The sequence below is a fragment of the Anomaloglossus baeobatrachus genome, chromosome 7, assembly GCF_048569485.1.
Source record: "Anomaloglossus baeobatrachus isolate aAnoBae1 chromosome 7, aAnoBae1.hap1, whole genome shotgun sequence".
Lineage (NCBI taxonomy): Eukaryota > Metazoa > Chordata > Amphibia > Anura > Aromobatidae > Anomaloglossus > Anomaloglossus baeobatrachus.
This window is the reverse complement of record NC_134359.1, coordinates 284075740-284098000: the sequence shown is the minus strand read 5'-3', so window position 1 is coordinate 284098000 and position 22261 is coordinate 284075740. Positions and strand designations below refer to the sequence as shown.

General features: G+C 40.6%; 1 protein-coding gene across 1 annotated transcript in view; it reads left to right on the top strand.

Moving 5' to 3' along the window:
- Window positions 1-6495: 6495 nt before the first annotated feature.
- NHERF2 (NHERF family PDZ scaffold protein 2) overlaps window positions 6496-22261 on the top strand; it is a 128834-nt gene continuing 113068 nt past the window's right edge. The window contains exon 1 of the mRNA XM_075318308.1: window positions 6496-6884. Coding sequence (XP_075174423.1) covers window positions 6675-6884 — 210 coding nt within the window. The 5' untranslated portion in view covers window positions 6496-6674. The remainder of the gene's footprint in view (window positions 6885-22261) is intronic.

The window sequence follows — 22261 nt, the reverse complement described above, 5'->3', positions numbered from 1 at the left end:
ATATACATCCCTATCATTCCAGACCAAAACTACTCAGATTCAGTCCTACTTCTTTTCTCAGCTAGGAATATATTTCTTGAGGAAATTGCTGATTAATGACTATTTCCTTCCTACATTACTGGGGATGAATGTAATAAAAACCTTTTCTAACTCCTACTCACTTGGTCTGGAACCTCCTTCTAGTGATCTGTGGGGTCCGAGCCATCAAAGATTCATCTCCTCTCCCGTGTACTCATCACTCATGATAAATATTTAGTGGAAATACCCCTCTAATCCTTTGGCGAGTGCCTTTCATGTAAAGATCAGCGCAGGCAGACTCAGGTGTCGACCCACAGACTTGTAGTTCATAGGCAGGATAGCAAGAGTTAATGTCTGCCGGACTGCTTGTTAGTCTTCTTTGATCACATGCTGTGGAGGAGCCAGTCACATTTTGCTCCCCTCCTATATATGCTGGCTGGACACGTCCTTTAATGCCAGCTATAGCTTCTCTATACTGGTCTGGTGAGGTGTTGTGACCCAGACTTACTAGGGGTTGTAGTACTTCATTGCTATGAGTGATTATGGTGTTAACTCTTGTTTTCCTTTCGTTGCTACCTTCCTGCTCTTGTTTTTCTCCTTAGTCTCTCACTGTTTTTTCCTGTGAGTTTGCAGGGTGTCTGAGTTTTGTTTTTTTCCCTGTCTGTCTTTATCTGTGTTACCATCACCCGCCTGCCCCTTCCTTTCCATGGGGTGGGGACAGTACAGTTCTAGGCAGGAGAATAGTAAGGTACAGACTCCGGCATCTCCACCATCAGGGGTAATCCAGACATTAGGTATCGCTAGGTGTCCCCTAGTGTGAGGGACAGTATAGGAGCCCCTGTCCCTGGCTATCCTTCAATCACATCAAGACAGGTGAGCACCGAAACAGAAAAAAAATTGGATGGTTACAGTTACTGCTTTTTTGGGTCACATCACTTCCCAAAAAGAATGAAACACACATAGATAAGAAAGTTGTATGAACCCAATTGCCATGAATCGGAAAATAACAAAACTGGCTCTCAGAATATGGCGACTGAACCAAATTTTCTTTTGCAATTTTGTTTGTTTTCTTGTAAGCAGTATAACAAAAAAACTGTAAATTTGATATTACCACATTATTCTAACCTCAGAGAATGTCATACAAAAAAAAACAAAAGAAAATGTCAGAATTGTTTTTTATTTTTATTTTTTTTTCAGTGCATTGTATAGTAAAATAAATGGTATCATTCAAAATGTAAAATCCAATTTTTTTTCTAAAACAAAATAAGAAACCATCAGCTGCTATGTCTACATCCGAGTACCAAGCACCTGAGCATGGTAGTGCTCGCTCATCACTAGTTACGAGTACCGAGCACCCGAGCATGGTAGTGCTCGCTCATCACTAGTTACGAGTACCGAGCACCCGAGCATGGTAGTGCCCACTCATCACTAGTTACCAGTACAAAGCACATGAACATGGTAGTGCCCGCTCATCACTAGTTACGAGTACCGAGCACCCGAGCATGGTAGTGCCCACTCATCACTAGTTACCAGTACAAAGCACATGAACATGGTAGTGCCCGCTCATCACTAGTTACGAGTACAGAGCACCCGAGCATGGTAGTGCCCACTCATCACTAGTTACTAGTACAAAGCACCCGAGCATGGTAGTGCCCACTCATCACTAGTTACGAGTACAAAGCACCCGAGCATGGTAGTGCCCGCTCATCACTAGTTAGGAGTACTGAGCACCCGAGCATGGTAGTGCCCACTCATCATTTGTTACGAGTACTGAGCACCCGAGCATGGCAGTGCCCTGTCATCACTAGTTACGAGTACCAATCACCCAAGCATGGTAGTGCCCGCTCATCACTAGTTACGAGTACCGAGCACACAAGCATTTTAGTGCCCACTCATCATTTGTTACCAGTACTGAGCACCCGAGCATGGTAGTGCTGATTCATCACTAGTTACGAGTACTGAGCCCCCGAGCATGGCAGTGCCCTCTCATCACTAGTTACGAGTACCAATCACCCAAGCATGGTAGTGCCCGCTCATCACAAGTTATGAGTACCGAGCACCCGAGCATGGTAGTGCCCGCTCATCACTAGTTACGAGTACCAATCACCCAAGCATTTTAGTGCTCGCTCATCACTAGTTGCGACTACTGAGCACCCGAGCATGGTAATGCCCGCTCATTACTATTTATCAGTACCGAGCTCCCGGTCATGGTAGTGCCCGCTGTTCACTAGTTACCAGTTTCGAGCACCTGAACATCGTAGTGCCTGCTCCTCATTAGTGATAACTAGTTTTCCCCGAACAATTCCTTTAAGGATTGAGGATTTGGAGACAAAGTTGAAAGCTATCACATATAACCATCTGATCTGATAGGGGCGCCCCATTCTAACATGCTCTAACATGGAATGGAGCAGTGGACGGGTATTAATTCTCTTCGGGTCATCTGGAGATAGCTGACCACTGTACTCGTCTGTCTCCGTTAGTCCCATAGTGAATGACGGTAGCATGTGCCACTGCTCCATTTAGATGCCCCCATCTCGGGATCAGTGGGGGCTCTGCCCTGTGAATAGGACATGGTTTTCAGTGATGGCAATGACCCATTAATGACAATTTTAATACATTCCTCTGTATTTTACAGTGTTTACGCCATGAAATTAAAATTTCTCCAGGCAACGACCTGGGGAAATTTTGCAGCGCAGTCAGATTCCATGACGGCAGTTTATTAAACAGCGGCGCTGAGTCAGTGAAGATTGCTGTAAACTCCTTAAGACATCAATTAAAGAGGGTTAATTTTGGAGATTGAGAATGGAGGCGTCCCTCCCTCGCTGCCTCTCCTCCCTGGTGATGTGGAGTGATCTTGTCCTGATCATAGGAACCTCAATGGCCTGAAGGCCATGACTGTAGGACAAGTCTGTACAGCGCAGGGTATTATAACGCTCCTCAGATATTATTACAGGTGGGGACGGACTGAGCTGACATGACACTTCAGTGAACCTGCTGTCAGATCACGGGCCCGAGGGGACAGAAACGTTCTCACAGCTGTTCTATATTGTAAATAGACAATAGCAAGTGCATCGTCCTCCATTATGAGGAATACGTTGCATTCCTTTATTACAAAACAGCTGGCGTCGTGCCCCTGTTGCCAGTCACACATGGAGCCTATTACACATTTTGCCTGCTGTGGTGTTTGTCACTTTTTATTTCACTTGTGTTTTGTATTTTTTACCTCAGCTCAATATTTTCTATGTTATTTTTTAGGCTACTAGGCCTCAATCATCAAAACTATCTTGGTTGCCTATAGCAACCAATCAGAGCGCAGCTTACATTTTCTAAACTGCTCTGAGAAAATGAAAGCTAAGCTGTGATTGGTTGCTATGGGCAACAATGACAATTTTTCTTTTTAGACAGTTTTCATAAATCTGCCCAGTATCTCGGTTCCATTTACCAATATTATTAGCAAAACTGGCGCAAATTCTGACATGTTTTTCAAAATGGTGTCCGATCGGCATTGAAGGTCATGCTCGGCGCCCCCCTCTCACTGTAATCGCCGTCCTCCTTGCCCTGGTTCATGTGGATCATGCGTCACACGTCATCCACACAGCGCCCCCAATCTCACCCCTGTTGTAATGTGCATGCGCCATCTTTATTTCCGGACTATCTGCCCTTTTTTGTCCTCTTCCGGCGCATGCGCATACTAAAAAAAGAGGCTGTAAATGTGGTGACCTTAGGTTATGTGGGGAAAACCTATTGATAGGTTCTCTTTAAGTCCGCAATCACTCGATCGCTTGTACAATACGCTGTAATATTACAGTGATTTGTAACATTAACTATGGCTAGCCTTCATAGGTGTACAAACATGGCAGACAGGAGGGGTGAGGGGGGTTGGGTCTCCATTTGGGCCCCTGGCGGCCTTGACAATGCCTCCTATGCCTTTGTCGTAATTGATAGCGGCATCTAAGAAGTTAAACTGCTGTGATCAAAATAACTCCGATTGCATTAATTGGATGCTGGCTGTATAACACAGCTGTCACCAGATCCACACATGCAGTGATTAAATCTAACATACCATATTAATGAAAAAAAATATACCTTGTATGTCATTATTTTAACACCCTAACCCTATCCTTAGAATCTAGCCCTATCCCTAACCATAATCCTAAACTCATCCTTAGACCCTAGAATTTAGCCCTATCCCTAACGATAATCCTAAACCCATCCCTAGAATCCAGCCCTAACCATAGTCCTAAACCCATCCCTAGAATCTATCCTAAACCTATCCTTAGAATCTATCCCCAGTTCTAATCATAGTCGTAACTCTATCCCTAGAATATATTTCAAGCCCTATCCATAGTCCTAAACCTATCTCTAGAATCTAGAGCTAGCCCTAACCATAGTCCTAAACCTATCCCTAGAATTTAGCCCTAACCGTAGTCCTAAATCTATCCCTAGAATCTATTCCTAGCCCTAACCATAGTCCTAAATCCATCCCTAGAATCTATCCTAAACCCATCCCTAGAATCTATCCTTAGTCCTAACCATAGTCCTAAATCCATCCCTAGAATCTATCCTAAACCCATCCTTAGAATCTATCCTTAGTCCTAACCATAGTCCTAAATCCATCCCTAGAATTTATCCCTAGCCCTAACCATAGCCCTAAACCCATCCCTAGAATCTATCCTAAACCTATCCTTAGAATCTATCCCCAGTTCTAATCATAGTCGTAACTCTATCCCTAGAATATATTTCAAGCCCTATCCATAGTCCTAAACCTATCTCTAGAATCTAGAGCTAGCCCTAACCATAGTCCTAAACCTATCCCTAGAATTTAGCCCTAACCGTAGTCCTAAATCTATCCCTAGAATCTATTCCTAGCCTTAACCATAGTCCTAAATCCATCCCTAGAATCTATCCTAAACCCATCCTTAGAATCTATCCTTAGTCCTAACCATAGCCCTAAACCCATCCCTAGAATCTATCCTAAACCCATCCTTAGAATCTATCCTTAGTCCTAACCATAGTCCTAAACCCATCCATAGAATCTTTACCTATCCCTAACCATAGTCCTAACTCTATCCCTAGAATCTATCGCTAACCATAGTCCTAAACCCATTCCTAGAATCTATCACTAACCATAGTCCTAACTCTATCCCTAGAATCTTTACCTAGCCCTAACATTAGTCCTAACTCTATCCCTAGAATCTATCGCTAACCATAGTCCTAACTCTATCCCTAGAATCTATCCCTAACCATAGTCCTAACTCTATCCCTAGAATCTATCCCTTGCCCTAACCATAGTCCTGAACCTATCCCTAGAATCTATCCCTAGCCCTAGCGATAGTCCTAACCCAACCCTAGAATCTATCCCTAGCCCTAACCAAAGTCCTAAATCCATCCCTAGAATTTATCCTTGGCCCTAACCATAGCCCTAAGCCTATCCCTAGAATCTATCTCTAACCATAGTAAACCCATCCCTAGCTGGAACTGTAGTCCTAATCCCATCCATAGAATCTTTACCTATCCCTAATCATAGTCCTAACTCTATCCCTAGAATCTATCGCTAACCATAGTCCTAACCCAACCCTAGAATCTATCCCTAGCCCTAACCATAGTCCTAAATCCATCCCTAGAATTTATCCCTAGCCCTAACCATAGCCCTAAGCCTATCCCTAGAATCTATCCCTAACCATAGTAAACCCATCCCTAGCTGGAACTGTAGTCCTAATCCCATCCCTAGAATATATCCCAAGCCCTAACCAAAGCACTAAACCTATCCTATAGCTTTAAAGGGATTGTCCAGTGAAAAAGGTTATCCTCTACCAACAGGATAAGCGATAATGTATTGATCGGTGGGGGTCCACCAGTTGCCGCAGACAGGGGCACTTTTATCCCCTTTAATTGGAGTGGCAGTGCATATTCTCTATTAATTCCCTTAGGGGCTGACGGGCTTTTTGGCTTTTTCAGGATCTGTATTGAGAATGATAACATGTTTTTACCGAACAATCCAATCAAGCAAATATTAGATACAAGTATGATCGATTGGGCAGAGCGTGCATGATGTCTAATGGTGAATTACAAGACGTCCACTGGGTCTTCATTTTGCTGCTAGAGCCCATTGAATTCTATTATAGATGGATCTATTATCTCCACATCCTTCTGCAAAATTCGTCAGTCTATTGCCAAACTACACAGGGTTTGTTTGTGGTCGGTAACCATGGTTACATATGAGTTTACATGTGAGCTGCATGCATCAAACAGGAGCAAGTTTTCAAAACTATTTGCAAAGTTGCTTCATTTGGTGTTTCAGATGCAAGGACAGAATAATCCCTCCCTCAGACTGCACGACAGGATCGCCCGAGAGTTATCTGTCCGATCTTCTGTTGTATGTCTCCCCGCTGTGACCCTCGGTCCGCAGATCCTGCTCGGAGCACAGGGAGGAGCCAGAGCAGCATCTTTGTGGCTTTTCCTTGTTTGCAAGTGAAACACAAGCCAGAGGCAGAGATCCGAGGAGGAGGAGGAGCGGAGAGAGCAGCGACCAGCAGCGACCAGCAGCGAGCCCTGCACCGGGCACCGAGCACAGACCTCCTCACTATGCCCCACTGACGCCGCCACTGCCCCCGATCACCGCCGCCACTGCCCGATCACCGCTGCTGCCAGTCACCATGGCCCAGGAGCGCCTGCAGCCGCGGCTGTGTCACATACACAAGGGGGAGCAGGGATACGGCTTCCACCTGCACGGAGAGAAGAACAAGACCGGCCAGTACATCCGCAAGGTAGAGCCGGGCTCCCCGGCAGAGCTGGCCGGCCTGAGAGCCGGGGACCGGGTGCTGGAGGTGAACGGCGACAACGTGGAGAAGGAGACGCATCACCAGGTACCGGAGACGCGCGGACAGATAGCACGGAACACGGGACATACACTCTGTATACACTATATATACACTATATATACACTATATACCACCGAGCACAGGATATACACACTGTATACACTATATATACACTATATACCGCCGAGCACTGGATATACACACTGTATACACTATATATACACTATATACCGCCGAGCACAGGATATACACACTGTATACACTATATATACACTATATACCGCCGAGCACAGGATATACACACTGTATACACTATATACCGCCGAGCACAGGATATACACACTGTATACACTATATATACACTATATACCGCCGAGCACTGGATATACACACTGTATACACTATATATACACTATATACCGCCGAGCACTGAATATACACACTGTATACACTATATATACACTATATACGGCCGAGCACTGGATATACACACTGTATACACTATATATACACTATATACCGCCGAGCACTGGATATACACACTGTATACACTATATATACACTATATACCGCCGAGCACTGGATATACACACTGTATACACTATATATACACTATATACCGCCGAGCACTGGATATACGCACTGTATACACTATATATACACTATATACCACCGAGCACAGGATATACACACTGTATACACTATATATACACTATATACCGCCGAGCACTGGATATACACACTGTATACACTATATATACACTATATACCGCCGAGCACTGGATATACACACTGTATACACTATATATACACTATATACCGCCGAGCACAGGATATACACACTGTATACACTATATATACACTATATACCGCCGAGCACTGGATATACACACTGTATACACTATATATACACTATATACCGCCGAGCACAGGATATACACACTGTATACACTATATATACACTATATACCGCCGAGCACAGGATATACACACTGTATACACTATATATACACTATATACCGCCGAGCACAGGATATACACACTGTATACACTATATATACACTATATACCGCCGAGCACTGGATATACACACTGTATACACTATATATACACTATATACCGCCGAGCACTGGATATACACACTGTATACACTATATATACACTATATACCGCCGAGCACAGGATATACACACTGTATACACTATATATACACTATATACCGCCGAGCACTGGATATACACACTGTATACACTATATATACACTATATACCGCCGAGCACTGGATATACACACTGTATACACTATATATACACTATATACCGCCGAGCACTGGATATACACACTGTATACACTATATATACACTATATACCGCCGAGCACAGGATATACACACTGTATACACTATATATACACTATATACCGCCGAGCACAGGATATACACACTGTATACACTATATATACACTATATACCGCCGAGCACGGGATATACACACTGTATACACTATATATACACTATATACCGCCGAGCACAGGATATACACACTGTATACACTATATATACACTATATACACTATATATACACTATATACCGCCGAGCACAGGATATACACACTGTATACACTATACACTATATACCGCCGAGCACGGGATATACACACTGTATACACTATATATACACTATATACCGCCGAGCACAGGATATACACACTGTATACACTATATATACACTATATACCGCCGAGCACTGGATATACACACTGTATACACTATATATACACTATATACCGCCGAGCACTGGATATACACACTGTATACACTATATATACACTATATACCGCCGAGCACAGGATATACACACTGTATACACTATATATACACTATATATACACTATATACCGCCGAGCACTGGATATACACACTGTATACACTATATATACACTATATACCGCCGAGCACTGGATATACACACTGTATACACTATATATACACTATATACCGCCGAGCACAGGATATACACACACTGTATACACTATATATACACTATATACCGCCGAGCACTGGATATACACACTGTATACACTATATATACACTATATACGGCCGAGCACAGGATATACACACTGTATACACTATATATACACTATATACCGCCGAGCACAGGATATACACACTGTATACACTATATGTACACTATATACCGCCGAGCACAGGATATACACACACTGTATACACTATATACACACTATATACGGCCGAGCACGGGATATACACACTGTATACACTATATATACACTATATACCGCCGAGCACAGGATATACACACACTGTATACACTATATACACACTATATACGGCCGAGCACGGGATATACACACTGTATACACTATATGTACACTATATACCGCCGAGCACAGGATATACTATATACTGCTGTACACTATATATACACTATATACCGCCGAGCACAGGATATACACACTGTATACACTATATATACACTATATACGGCCGAGCACAGGATATACACACTGTATACACTATATATACACTATATACGGCCGAGCACGGGATATACACACTGTATACACTATATATACACTATATACCGCCGAGCACAGGATATACACACTGTATACACTATATACACACTATATACGGCCGAGCACTGGATATACACACTGTATACACTATATGTACACTATATACGGCCGAGCACTGGATATACACACTGTATACACTATATGTACACTATATACCGCCGAGCACTGGATATACACACTGTATACACTATATGTACACTATATACCGCCGAGCACAGGATATACACACACTGTATACACTATATACACACTATATACGGCCGAGCACGGGATATACACACTGTATACACTATATATACACTATATACCGCCGAGCACAGGATATACACACACTGTATACACTATATACACACTATATACGGCCGAGCACGGGATATACACACTGTATACACTATATGTACACTATATACCGCCGAGCACAGGATATACTATATACTGCTGTACACTATATATACACTATATACCGCCGAGCACAGGATATACACACTGTATACACTATATACGGCCGAGCACAGGATATACACACTGTATACACTATATATACACTATATACGGCCGAGCACAGGATATACACACTGTATACACTATATATACACTATATACGGCCGAGCACGGGATATACACACTGTATACACTATATATACACTATATACCGCCGAGCACAGGATATACACACTGTATACACTATATACACACTATATACGGCCGAGCACTGGATATACACACTGTATACACTATATGTACACTATATACGGTCGAGCACTGGATATACACACTGTATACACTATATGTACACTATATACCGCCGAGCACTGGATATACACACTATATACACTATATGTACACTATATACCGCCGAGCACAGGATATACACACTGTATACACTATATATACACTATATACGGCCGAGCACAGGATATACACACTGTATACACTATATACACACTATATACCGCCGAGCACAGGATATACACACTGTATACACTATATATACACTATATACGGCCGAGCACTGGATATACACACTGTATACACTATATATACACTATATACCGCCGAGCACAGGATATACACACTGTATACACTATATATACACACTATATACCGCCGAGCACAGGATATACACACTGTATACACTATATGTACACTATATACCGCCGAGCACTGGATATACACACTGTATACACTATATATACACTATATACCGCCGAGCACAGGATATACACACTGTATACACTATATATACACTATATACCGCCGAGCACAGGATATACACACTGTATACACTATATATACACACTATATACCGCCGAGCACAGGATATACACACTGTATACACTATATATACACTATATACTGCCGAGCACAGGATATACACACTGTATACACTATATGTACACTATATACCGCCGAGCACAGGATATACACACTGTATACACTATATGTACACTATATACCGCCGAGCACAGGATATACACACTGTATACACTATATGTACACTATATACCGCCGAGCACTGGATATACACACTGTATACACTATATACGGCCGAGCACTGGATATACACACTGTATACACTATATATACACTATATACCGCCGAGCACTGGATATACACACTGTATACACTATATATACACTATATACCGCCGAGCACGGGATATACACACTGTATACACTATATATACACTATATACCGCCGAGCACTAGATATACACACTGTATACACTATATATACACTATATACCGCCGAGCACAGGATATACACACTGTATACACTATATATACACTATATACCGCCGAGCACAGGATATACACACTGTATACACTATATATACACTATATACCGCCGAGCACAGGATATACACACTGTATACACTATATATACACTATATACGGCCGAGCACAGGATATACACACTGTATACACTATATATACACTATATACGGCCGAGCACAGGATATACACACTGTATACACTATATGTACACTATATACGGCCGAGCACAGGATATACACACTGTATACACTATATATACGCTATATACCGCCGAGCACTGGATATACACACTGTATACACTATATACACACTATATACGGCCGAGCACGGGATATACACACTGTATACACTATATATACACTATATACGGCCGAGCACTGGATATACACACTGTATACACTATATATACACTATATACGGCCAAGCACTGGATATACACACTGTATACACTATATACACTATATACGGCCGAGCACGGGATATACACACTGTATACACTATATGTACACTATATACGGCCGAGCACTGGATATACACACTGTATACACTATATATACACTATATACGGCCGAGCACGGGATATACACACTGTATACACTATATATACACTATATACACTATATACCGCCGAGCACAGGATATACACACTGTATACACTATATATACACTATATACCGCCGAGCACAGGATATACAAACTGTATACACTATATATACACTATATACACTATATACCGCCGAGCACAGGATATACACACTGTATACACTATATATACACTATATACCGCCGAGCACTAGATATACACACTGTATACACTATATGTACACTATATACCGCCGAGCACAGGATATACACACTTTATACACTATATATACACTATATACGGCCGAGCACAGGATATACACACTGTATACACTACATATACACTATATACGGCCGAGCACAGGATATACACACTGTATACACTATATATACACTATATACCGCCGAGCACAGGATATACACACTGTATACACTATATATACACTATATACCGCCGAGCACAGGATATACACACTGTATACACTATATATACACACTATATACCGCCGAGCACAGGATATACACACTGTATACACTATATGTACACTATATACCGCCGAGCACTGGATATACACACTGTATACACTATATATACACTATATACCGCCGAGCACAGGATATACACACTGTATACACTATACATACACTATATACCGCCGAGCACAGGATATACACACTGTATACACTATATATACACACTATATACCGCCGAGCACAGGATATACACACTGTATACACTATATATACACTATATACTGCCGAGCACAGGATATACACACTGTATACACTATATGTACACTATATACCGCCGAGCACAGGATATACACACTGTATACACTATATATACACTATATACCGCCGAGCACAGGATATACACACTGTATACACTATATGTACACTATATACCGCCGAGCACTGGATATACACACTGTATACACTATATACGGCCGAGCACTGGATATACACACTGTATACACTATATATACACTATATACCGCCGAGCACTGGATATACACACTGTATACACTATATATACACTATATACCGCCGAGCACGGGATATACACACTGTATACACTATATATACACTATATACCGCCGAGCACTAGATATACACACTGTATACACTATATATACACTATATACCGCCGAGCACAGGATATACACACTGTATACACTATATATACACTATATACTGCCGAGCACAGGATATACACACTGTATACACTATATATACACTATATACCGCCGAGCACAGGATATACACACTGTATACACTATATATACACTATATACGGCCGAGCACAGGATATACACACTGTATACACTATATATACACTATATACGGCCGAGCACAGGATATACACACTGTATACACTATATGTACACTATATACGGCCGAGCACAGGATATACACACTGTATACACTATATATACGCTATATACCGCCGAGCACTGGATATACACACTGTATACACTATATACACAATATATACGGCCGAGCACGGGATATACACACTGTATACACTATATATACACTATATACGGCCGAGCACTGGATATACACACTGTATACACTATATATACACTATATACGGCCGAGCACTGGATATACACACTGTATACACTATATACACTATATACGGCCGAGCACGGGATATACACACTGTATACACTATATGTACACTATATACGGCCGAGCACTGGATATACACACTGTATACACTATATATACACTATATACCGCCGAGCACAGGATATACACACTGTATACACTATATATACACTATATACCGCCGAGCACAGGATATACACACTGTATACACTATATGTACACTATATACCGCCGAGCACTGGATATACACACTGTATACACTATATATACACTATATACGGCCGAGCACAGGATATACACACTGTATACACTATATACACACTATATACCGCCGAGCACAGGATATACACACTGTATACACTATATACACACTATATACCGCCGAGCACAGGATATACACACTGTATACACTATATATACACTATATACGGCCGAGCACGGGATATACACACTGTATACACTATATATACACTATATACACTATATACCGCCGAGCACAGGATATACACACTGTATACACTATATATACACTATATACCGCCGAGCACAGGATATACACACTGTATACACTATATATACACTATATACACTATATACCGCCGAGCACAGGATATACACACTGTATACACTATATATACACTATATACCGCCGAGCACTAGATATACACACTGTATACACTATATGTACACTATATACGGCCGAGCACAGGATATACACACTGTATACACTATATACACACTATATACGACCGAGCACTGGATATACACACTGTATACACTATATATACACTATATACCGCCGAGCACAGGATATACACACTTTATACACTATATATACACTATATACGGCCGAGCACAGGATATACACACTGTATACACTACATACACACTATATACCGCCGAGCACAGGATATACACACTGTATACACTATATGTACACTATATACGGCCGAGCACAGGATATACACACTGTATACACTATATACACACTATATACGACCGAGCACTGGATATACACACTGTATACACTATATATATACTATATACCGCCGAGCACTGGATATACACACTGTATTCACTATATATACACTATATACCGCCGAGCACTGGATATACACACTGTATACACTATATATACACTATATACCGCCGAGCACAGGATATACACACTGTATACACTATATATACACTATATACGGCCGAGCACAGGATATACACACTGTATACACTATATATACACTATATACGGCCGAGCACAGGATATACACACTGTATACACTATATATACACTATATACGGCCGAGCACTGGATATACACACTGTATACACTATATATACACTATATACCGCCGAGCACAGGATATACACACTGTATACACTATATATACACTATATACCGCCGAGCACAGGATATACACACTGTATACACTATATATACACTATATACCGCCGAGCACAGGATATACACACTGTATACACTATATATACACTATATACGGCCGAGCACAGGATATACACACTGTATACACTATATATACACTATATACCGCCGAGCACAGGATATACACACTGTATACACTATATATACACTATATACGGCCGAGCACAGGATATACACACTGTATACACTATATATACACTATATACGGCCGAGCACAGGATATACACACTGTATACACTATATATACACTATATACGGCCGAGCACTGGATATACACACTGTATACACTATATATACACTATATACCGCCGAGCACAGGATATACACACTGTATACACTATATATACACTATATACCGCCGAGCACAGGATATACACACTGTATACACTATATATACACTATATACCGCCGAGCACAGGATATACACACTGTATACACTATATATACACTATATACGGCCGAGCACAGGATATACACACTGTATACACTATATATACACTATATACCGCCGAGCACAGGATATACACACTGTATACACTATATATACACTATATACCGCCGAGCACTGGATATACACACTGTATACACTATATATACACTATATACCGCCGAGCACAGGATATACACACTGTATACACTATATATACACTATATACCGCCGAGCACAGGATATACACACTGTATACACTATATATACACTATATACGGCCGAGCACTGGATATACACACTGTATACACTATATATACACTATATACCGCCGAGCACTGGATATACACACTGCATACACTATATATACACTATATACCGCCGAGCACAGGATATACACACTGTATACACTATATATACACTATATACGGCCGAGCACAGGATATACACACTGTATACACTATATATACACTATATACCGCCGAGCACAGGATATACACACTGTATACACTATATATACACTATATACCGCCGAGCACTGGATATACACACTGTATACACTATATACACACTATATACCGCCGAGCACAGGATATACACACTGTATACACTATATATACACTATATACGGCCGAGCACAGGATATACACACTGTATACACTATATATACACTATATACCGCCGAGCACAGGATATACACACTGTATACACTATATATACACTATATACCGCCGAGCACAGGATATACACACTGTATACACTATATACCGCCGAGCACAGGATATACACACTGTATACACTATATATACACTATATACCGCCGAGCACTGGATATACACACTGTATACACTATATATACACTATATACCGCCGAGCACAGGATATACACACTGTATACACTATATATACACTATATACGGCCGAGCACAGGATATACACACTGTATACACTATATATACACTATATACGGCCGAGCACTGGATATACACACTGTATACACTATATATACACTATATACGGCCGAGCACTGGATATACACACTGTATACACTATATATACACTATATACGACCGAGCACAGGATATACACACTGTATACACTATATATACACTATATACCGCCGAGCACTGGATATACACACTGTATACACTATATGTACACTATATACCGCCGAGCACAGGATATACACACTGTATACACTATATATACACTATATACCGCCGAGCACAGGATATACACACTGTATACACTATATATACACTATATACCGCCGAGCACTGGATATACACACTGTATACACTATATATACACTATATACGACCGAGCACAGGATATACACACTGTATACACTATATATACACTATATACGGCCGAGCACAGGATATACACACTGTATACACTATATGTACACTATATACCGCCGAGCACTGGATATACACACTGTATACACTATATATACACTATATACGGCCGAGCACAGGATATACACACTGTATACACTATATATACACTATATACCGCCGAGCACAGGATATACACACTGTATACACTATATATACACTATATACGGCCGAGTACTGGATATACACACTGTATACACTATATATACACTATATACGGCCGAGCACTGGATATACACACTGTATACACTATATATACACTATATACGGCCGAGCACGGGATATACACACTGTATACACTATATATACACTATATACGGCCGAGCACAGGATATACACACTGTATACACTATATATACACTATATACCGCCGAGCACAGGATATACACACTGTATACACTATATATACACTATATACCGCCGAGCACAGGATATACACACTGTATACACTATATACACACTATATACGGCCGAGCACAGGATATACACACTGTATACACTATATATACACTATATACCGCCGAGCACTGAATATACACACTGTATACACTATATATACACTATATACGGCCGAGCACTGGATATACACACTGTATACACTATATATACACTATATACGACCGAGCACAGGATATACACACTGTATACACTATATATACACTATATACCGCCGAGCACTGGATATACACACTGTATACACTATATGTACACTATATACCGCCGAGCACAGGATATACACACTGTATACACTATATATACACTATATACCGCCGAGCACAGGATATACACACTGTATACACTATATGTACACTATATACCGCCGAGCACAGGATATACACACTGTATACACTATATATACACTATATACGGCCGAGCACTGGATATACACACTGTATACACTATATATACACTATATACCGCCGAGCACAGGATATACACACTGTAAACACTATATATACACTATATACGGCCGAGCACTGGATATACACACTGTATACACTATATATACACTATATACCGCCGAGCACTGGATATACACACTGTATACACTATATATACACTATATACGGCCGAGCACAGGATATACACACTGTATACACTATATATACACTATATACGGCCGAGCACAGGATATACACACTGTATACACTATATGTACACTATATACCGCCGAGCACAGGATATACACACTGTATACACTATATATACACTATATACCGCCGAGCACAGGATATACACACTGTATACACTATATATACACTATATACCGCCGAGCACTGGATATACACACTGTATACACTATATATACACTATATACGACCGAGCACAGGATATACACACTGTATACACTATATATACACTATATACGGCCGAGCACAGGATATACACACTGTATACACTATATGTACACTATATACCGCCGAGCACAGGATATACACACTGTATACACTATATATACACTATATACGGCCGAGCACAGGATATACACACTGTATACACTATATATACACTATATACCGCCGAGCACAGGATATACACACTGTATACACTATATATACACTATATACGGCCGAGTACTGGATATACACACTGTATACACTATATATACACTATATACGGCCGAGCACTGGATATACACACTGTATACACTATATATACACTATATACGGCCGAGCACGGGATATACACACTGTATACACTATATATACACTATATACCGCCGAGCACAGGATATACACACTGTATACACTATATATACACTATATACCGCCAAGCACAGGATATACACACTGTATACACTATATATACACTATATACCGCCGAGCACAGGATATACACACTGTATACACTATATATACACTATATACCGCCGAGCACTGGATATACACACTGTATACACTATATATACACTATATACCGCCAAGCACAGGATATACACACTGTATACACTATATATACACTATATACGGCCGAGGACAGGATATACACACTGTATACACTATATATACACTATATACCGCCGAGCACTGAATATACACACTGTATACACTATATACCGCCGAGCACTGGATATACTATATACTGCTGTACACTATATATACACTATATACGGCCGAGCACAGGATATACACACTGTATACACTATATAGACACTATATACCGTCGAGCACTGGATATACTATATACTGCTGTACACTATATATACACTATATACGGCCGAGCACAGGATATACACACTGTATACACTATATATACACTATACACGGCCGAGCACAGGATATACACACTGTATACACTATATATACACTATATACCGCCGAGCACTGGATATACACACTGTATACACTATATATACACTATATACCGCCGAGCACAGGATATACACACTGTATACACTATATATACACTATATACCGCCGAGCACTGGATATACACACTGTATACACTATATATACACTATATACCGCCGAGCACAGGATATACACACTGTATACACTATATATACACTATATACCGCCGAGCACAGGATATACTATATACTGCTGTACACTATATATACACTATATACCGCCGAGCACAGGATATACACACTGTTTACACTATATGTACACTATATACCGCCGAGCACTGGATATACACACTGTATACACTATATATACCACCGAGCACAGGATATACACACTGTATACACTATATACACACTATATACCGCCGAGCACAGGATATACACACTGTATACACTATATATACACTATATACCGCCGAGCACAGGATATACACACTGTATACACTATATACACACTATATACCGCCGAGCACAGGATATACACACTGTATACACTATATATACACTATATACGGCCGAGCACAGGATATACACACTGTATACACTATATATACACTATATACCGCCGAGCACAGGATATACACACTGTATACACTATATACACACTATATACCGCCGAGCACAGGATATACACACTGTATACACTATATGTACACTATATACCGCCGAGCACTGGATATACACACTGTATACACTATATATACACTATATACCGCCGAGCACAGGATATACACACTGTATACACCATATATACACTATATACCGCCGAGCACAGGATATACACACTGTATACACTATATATACACTATATACCGCCGAGCACAGGATATACACACTGTATACACTATATACACACTATATACGGCCGAGCACAGGATATACACACTGTATACACTATATACACACTATATACCGCCGAGCACAGGATATACACACTGTATACACTATATATACACTATATACCGCCGAGCACAGGATATACACACTGTATACACCATATATACACTATATACCGCCGAGCACAGGATATACACACTGTATACACTATATATACACTATATACCGCCGAGCACAGGATATACACACTGTATACACTATATACACACTATATACGGCCGAGCACAGGATATACACACTGTATACACTATATATACACTATATACCGCCGAGCACTGAATATACACACTGTATACACTATATATACACTATATACCGCCGAGCATTGGATATACTATATACTGCTGTACACTATATATACACTATATACCGCCGAGCACAGGATATACACACTGTATAAACTATATATACACTATATACGGCCGAGCACAGGATATACACACTGTATACACTATATATACACTATATACCGCCGAGTACTGGATATACTATATACTGCTGTACACTATATATACACTATATACGGCCGAGCACAGGATATACACACTGTATACACTATATATACACTATATACCGCCGAGCACAGGATATACACACTGTATACACTATATATACACTATATACCGCCGAGCACTCGATATACACACTTTATACACTATATATACACTATATACGACCGAGCACAGAATATACACACTGTATACACTATATATACACTATATACCGCCGAGCACTGGATATACACACACTGTATACACTATATATACACTATATACGACCGAGCACAGGATATACACACTGTATACACTATATATACACTATATACGGTCGAGCACAGGATATACTATATACTGCTGTACACTATATATACACTATATACCGCCGAGCACTGGATACACACACTGTATACACTATATATACACTATATACGGCCGAGCACTGGATATACACACTGTATACACTATATATACACTATATACGACCGAGCACAGGATATACTATATACTGCTGTACACTATATATACACTATATACGGCCGAGCACAGGATATACACACTGTAGACACTATATATACACTATATACGGCCGAGCACTGGATATACACACTGTATACACTATATATACACTATATACAGCCGAGCACAGGATATACACACACTGTATACACTATATATACACTACATACGGCCGAACACAGGATATACACACTGTATACACTATATATACACTATATACGACCGAGCACAGGATATACTATATACTGCTTTACACTATATATACACTATATACGGCCGAGCACAGGATATACACACTGTATACACTATATATACACTATATACGGCCGAGCACCATATATACACACACTGTATACACTATATATACACTGTATATATATACAGTTAGGTCCAGAAATATTTGGACAGTGACACAAGTTTTGTTATTTTAGCTGTTTACAAAAACATGTTCAGAAATACAATTCTATATATAATATGGGCTGAAAGTGCACACTCCCAGCTGCAATATGAGAGTTTTCACATCCAAATCGGAGAAAGGGTTTAAGAATCATAGCTCTGTAATGCATAGCCTCCTCTTTTTCAAGGGACCAAAAGTAATTGGACAAGGGACTCTAAGGGCTGCAATTAACTCTGAAGGCGTCTCCCTCGTTAACCTGTAATCAATTAAGTAGTTAAAAGGTCTGGGGTTGATTACAGGTGTGTGGTTTTGCATTTGGAAGCTGTTGCTGTGACCAGACAACATGCGGTCTAAGGAACTCTCAATTGAGGTGAAGCAGAACATCCTGAGGCTGAAAAAAAAGAAAAAATCCATCAGAAAGATAGCAGACATGCTTGGAGTAGCAAAATCAACAGTCGGGTACATTCTGAGAAAAAAGGAATTGACTGGTGAGCTTGGGAACTCAAAAAGGCCTGGGCGTCCACGGATGACAACAGTGGTGGATGATCGCCGCATACTTTCTTTGGTGAAGAAGAACCCGTTCACAACATCAACTGAAGTCCAGAACACTCTCAGTGAAGTAGGTGTATCTGTCTCTAAGTCAACAGTAAAGAGAAGACTCCATGAAAGTAAATACAAAGGGTTCACATCTAGATGCAAACCATTCATCAATTCCAAAAATAGACAGGCCAGAGTTAAATTTGCTGAAAAACCCCTCATGAAGCCAGCTCAGTTCTGGAAAAGTATTCTATGGACAGATGAGACCAAGATCAACCTGTACCAGAATGATGGGAAGAAAAAAGTTTGGAGAAGAAAGGGAACGGCACATGATCCAAGGCACACCACATCCTCTGTAAAACATGGTGGAGGCAACGTGATGGCA